Below are 5,228 nucleotides of genomic sequence, written 5' to 3'. Positions count from 1 at the left end.
ATATATTTAATAAATCAAAAGTGCTGACATGGCAGCAACTCACACTCTGGAGATACAAGACTGGAACACGACAGGACAGACCCAACGATGACGTGACAAAGGACAAGACTCACAGACAGGCTTAAATACACAGATAAGACAGGACGTGATTACAAACAGTTGAGAACAGAAGGTGCAAATAATCAGGAATCATGACACACAAGGGAACACAGACAAGGAAGGCCCACAAGATGGCGCCATCCTTACACACACATAAGACCAACAGATAATCTCCAGACCCTCCCGCAGCCACACTGGACCTGATTTTAATTTTCTCATGACGAATTCCTTCATTTCTCAAAATTTCAGTCATGGCGTCAATGGAAGATGAAGAGTTTGCTTGCCTCTTGGGAAAAAAAGAAACAAACGAAAAGACCATTAAACCAGATCAGGGATGAAGAAGGGGAATTTAATACATTGGTGTTGCATCCAAAACAGTCCGTCGCCGGGCAGTTTATTTTGCAACACCGAGTACGCATACGCAGTCGTAAAAATTGATCTTTGTGCAGACATGGCTTGAGGGTGTCTGTTCCAAGTCCATGTTGAGTCTAATCGTGTACGAGCAGACCCCTGCGGAGTGAAATACGCCTGAGTATGTGGGAGCCTTAATTTTTACTCACTGAGGGTGAATTTGAACCCTTTGGACTTGGAGCCTCTTAGTGTTCAGGCCCACAGATTTATTCTGACCTCTGTTCTTCTACAACTATTTAAACCTGCATTAAAGTTGACCCTCAACAGTGAAACACGACACTCCTGCCAACTCCAAAACAGTGTGAGAAGGCACCGGAACACAAAATCACATGCACCTTTTGTGTATTTATTGTTGAGTCAAACCTCATGAGTTAAAGCTTTCTTACGGCAGCATTTGATGGTGGAAAGGCCTAAAAAATGTTTAACTATGAAAAAACTGTCAGCGTCTTGATCAGTCCAATAATGTCACCAGTCATGGTTACAAAAAAAAAAAAACAGTTCTGACTGAAATGACCTGAACTTTCACTGCACACATCTTAAATTTATATAAAATCAAATACAATCCTGAATTATGGTTGATTGAGTTCAGCAAAATTTAGAAAAATGTATGTGAACCAGTATGTGGAGTTATGAAAGGCTTTATGGAAGAGAATGAACCTTCAGCCGTATCCTGCAATGTTTTACATTTTCTCTCTCCTTTCCATCTGTAGGCCATCATGGAGGCATCAGACATGCAGCTAACACTCAGTGAGATCTACAACTGGTTCACAAAGACGTTTGCTTATTTCAGACGTAATGCTGCCACTTGGAAGGTACCATAGCCTCAGAGCTGTGCTCACTCTGTGTGTCACCGCACATTTATGTCATGTGCATTCTGTAATATTAGTAATATTTGCATTACTCCCAATTAGAACGCTGTTCGCCACAACCTGAGCCTGCATAAATGTTTTGTACGTGTGGAGAATGTGAAAGGGGCTGTGTGGATGGTGGACGAGGAGGAATACCAAAGGAGGAGATCCCAGAGGATCACTGGGTAAAAAAATCCTGCAGCCAATCACACCAGACTATTCATGAACATGAGTTTAAAAAAACTATTGGCTTGTGTTAGTTACAATATCTTTCATACATTTTTAACTTGCAAAGAGTACTGAGAGTATCAAATGTAACGTTCCTATAATTAAAGTTTGAGGCAAAAAGTCTAACCAGTATGAAACTGTGAAAACTGGCCAAATCCTGTAAAAAAGAAACATGCCTGACATGATCGTGTCAAAGGTCTTCTGATAATAAAAGGGAACTGTCTTATTTTTCCAACTGACTGAAGTCTCAACTTATTACTCTGGTGTGCTTTCAGAAACATATTTGTAATCCACTATGTGGGTTCCTTCAAGTACGGTACTCCTTCTATTAGTTAGCTGATATGGTAAAAGTAAATTACTAAAACTACTATTACCAATACTAACACCTAGGAGGAAATGTTGGGCCACATCAGAGGACTCTGGATTCTTGGGAGACTAAATGTGAATAACAACAGAAGACATTGCACACAGTTTATAGAAAAGAAATAAAATTTAATGAATAATGTATTCAGTTTGCATATATGACAATAATAAGCAAAATTGTGCGCTTGTTAGAAAAAATACAAATTAGAATAAAGTATTTACAAAAAATAAAAAATAATACAGAATAGAATGAAAAATACAAGGTAAAGAAAATAACCCTATCTACTGTATGTGGTAAAGTTTGACTCCAAAGGAAGCTTAGATAAATCTTTAGCTTCCCAGGATGTCCAGTACAATTCAATTCACGTATGAATTATGAGTTCATTAAATTTCTCCTTTGTTGTGACCAGTGGGGGTCACTATCAACCAGTTTTTGTTCGATCCTTTGGGCTGGGGGCTCGCCATCAATTTATCCTCTCAGCAACACGTGGATGGGTGAATAGTGCACCCACTCCAAAAACCTGACCGATGCCGCACAAGGCTACAACGGAGATTACCGGACTTCACTCTGCTCACAACTGCAGCTTTCGATCTTCGAGTTTCTGAAGCTATGATCATTTAGTCAGTTCAATCTTGCTTCACCGTTTCTTCCTCTGATGAAATCATGGAGCGGCAGTGGGAGAAAAAAAAAGGGGCGGGACAATCAACCTCTGACATCAACCTTATTGGCTGATGTCAAATCAGACTATGTGAGGCTATTGGTTGTTCGGTCCATCACTCAAACTACACTGGGTTACACTTTTTAACACTGGATTACATATTTAGTACAGTATTCTTCTTGCCTGTTGATATGTTGCCTGCAGCTCATATTTATAGTAAAATGTGGTATTTTCTAACAGAAGTCCATCACTAAGGAAACATGTGTCTTCCAATCTTGCCTTGGGGACAACAATGCAGTCCACCTTACAGGTAGGATGTTATTTTTTCACTAGGCTTCCTGAACAGGGGAGTTTAAACTGGTTGTGGTGTGATACTCCCCATTTGATCAGAAATTCATCTTTTTGTTGGCTGAAAAGGCAGAGGCATCCCTGCCAGGGTTCAAGAAGGAGAGAAGAAAGTTCAGGAGCCAGCTACTTGACAACAAACCAGCAGAGTTCAGTGTCCACAGGAAGCAAACATCTGACCCTCAAGCTCAGCAGTGAGTTCAGTTTAAAGTGAACTTACCAAAAAGAAGATGACATTTTTGAAAATCTGACGTTCTTGTCCATCTTGCTTTGTGTAGGAAACTTTACTTTGAAAGAGGAGCGATCGAAGCAAATGAGTGAGAATGTCTGCTGAAGACAGTAAATCCCATCAGTCTGCAACAGGATTGGACATGATGAGGGGCCATTATTTTACTAACACTACTGTCTGCACAGTCAGTTACAATAAAATATCATCAGTCAGTAAATGAGTCAGTATGGACCAATTAGACATGCTGGTCACAAGGTACCACAGTGAAGCTCCTTCCACACTACTCCAGATATACTGTATATATCTGTTTTTTTTGTTGGTTTTTTTAGCTTTTTGCTACGTTTGCACATCACATCAACCAGTGAACTTCATGTTTTGGTAAGAAAAGTTATGGTGGTAAAATTTAGTTTTGAACTGGAACTACAGAACTTGGGAGAAACAGCAGCCTGTCTGGTGCATGGCCTCTACAAATCTGTGCCCTGGAAAGCTGAACAACAATGAAGCTGTTAATGTCTGTATCTGTCTCCCTTCACCCTGATCCTGTCGCCATTCAACTTTATCAGTAAGTGAAAGAAAAGGGTAAAGGGTTTAAAAAAAGTAAAAAGGGATCTCAGACTACTTGCCTTAATATGTTATTTCTCTATTCTACTAAAAGTTGTGTCACGTGAAAACTTCTAATGACTTTAAAAATGGTATATGATCATATGCATCCTGATGCATGCTCAATAATCCAGGTAGAAAAATCTTAAAAAGTTACGACATGTCCTCTGGACGTTCAAAAAACAAAACAAAAACTGTAAAAACGTTTCGTCTTTCATCCGAAAGACTTCTTCAGTTTGAGGAGCTGTGTTCAGCTCAGTCTTACAAATATGATCATTACATTTTTCACCTAAGAACGCCACTATTACTTTACCAGTGCATTGCATTCTGGGTGATGATGTACATCGGTTGTAGTGAAGACTAAACCACAAGGAGTCAAGGTTAAAAATGTATAACATGACAATAGAGTTGTTTTGTATTAGTTCTTATGCTCAATATATGGGTTGAAAAAGTCAAATGTGATCAACATGTTCTGTTTAATTTATTTTCTCCGGAGCTAACGCCATATCTTAGCTCTGGATCAAATAGATCTGGAGCTAGTGCCTAAATGGCCTTGCACCCTCAAACCTCTCTGACCTACATATGTTCCTTCTCATGCCCTGAGTTCATCTGATCTCAGTGCTTGAGCTTTTTGTCCTCCCAAAAACCAGGTTGAAGCTCAGAGGAGATCGTGCTTTTGCCGTTGTGGCTCCTAAACTTTGGAACAATCTGCTGCCCAGCATTAGACTGGCCACTTCACTTCCTGTTTTTAAATCTCTTTTAAAAACACATCAGTTTTCACTAACCCTGTGTGAGTTGTTTTAGCTTTTTATTATTCTGTGTTCTATGCATTCTTCTGATGCTTTTAACTGAATTGATTTTATTGTTTTTCTTTGAATCTCTGCCTTTGTCTTTTATTGTTCAGCACTTTGGTAACAACCTGTTTTTAAATGTACTTTATAAATAAATTTGACTTGACTTGGAGCAAACGTGATTAGCTTCGGAACTAACGTCAAATATATTAGCTCTGGAGCTATTGCTAAAGCTAAAGCTAATGCTAAAGCTGTCATTTCTGTATTCGGCTCTTTGTCAACATGCTCCAGTTCAAATTAAAGTGCCGAATGTCAGATAATGTCCAAATTAACACTCAAGCTGAATGAAGCTTACAACCTGTCAATGTGCCCAGAATGCATTGCAACATAAATAAAATGGTGATGTCTGTACATCATAAATTTTAAAAAGATTATAACAACTAAATTGCCTACAGTTTTTAACAGTCAATTTTTTTTATAGCTGAAGTAAGTGTTAGTGAAATAAGGATTGTTGTTCCAACTAGTCTGAAATCCCTTTAAGAAAAATATTTACCAAACAGAATATTCTTTCTCTGTATTTTGATACAGCTGTAAGTTTTTTTTTAAATGAGGACAAAATATCTGGAGTGTTGCAGAAGAGACTTCAGAAGTCTGA

The 5,228-nt window shown here is 38.7% G+C and overlaps 1 protein-coding gene across 1 annotated transcript in view; it reads left to right on the top strand.

Annotated features, from left to right (window-relative positions):
* LOC119416523 (forkhead box protein P1-like) overlaps positions 1 to 3,328 on the top strand; it is a 160,886-nt gene extending 157,558 nt beyond the window's left edge. The window contains 5 exon segments of the mRNA XM_037683753.1: positions 1,221 to 1,322; positions 1,422 to 1,543; positions 2,849 to 2,918; positions 3,026 to 3,147; positions 3,232 to 3,328. Coding sequence (XP_037539681.1) covers positions 1,221 to 1,322; positions 1,422 to 1,543; positions 2,849 to 2,918; positions 3,026 to 3,147; positions 3,232 to 3,328 — 513 coding nt within the window.
* The last annotated feature ends 1,900 nt before the right edge of the window (positions 3,329 to 5,228 follow it).

The sequence above is a fragment of the Nematolebias whitei genome, chromosome 10 (assembly GCF_014905685.2).
Source record: "Nematolebias whitei isolate Nwh7 chromosome 10, NemWhi1, whole genome shotgun sequence".
Classification (NCBI taxonomy): domain Eukaryota; kingdom Metazoa; phylum Chordata; class Actinopteri; order Cyprinodontiformes; family Rivulidae; genus Nematolebias; species Nematolebias whitei.
This window is presented reverse-complemented; position numbering and strand designations above follow the sequence as displayed.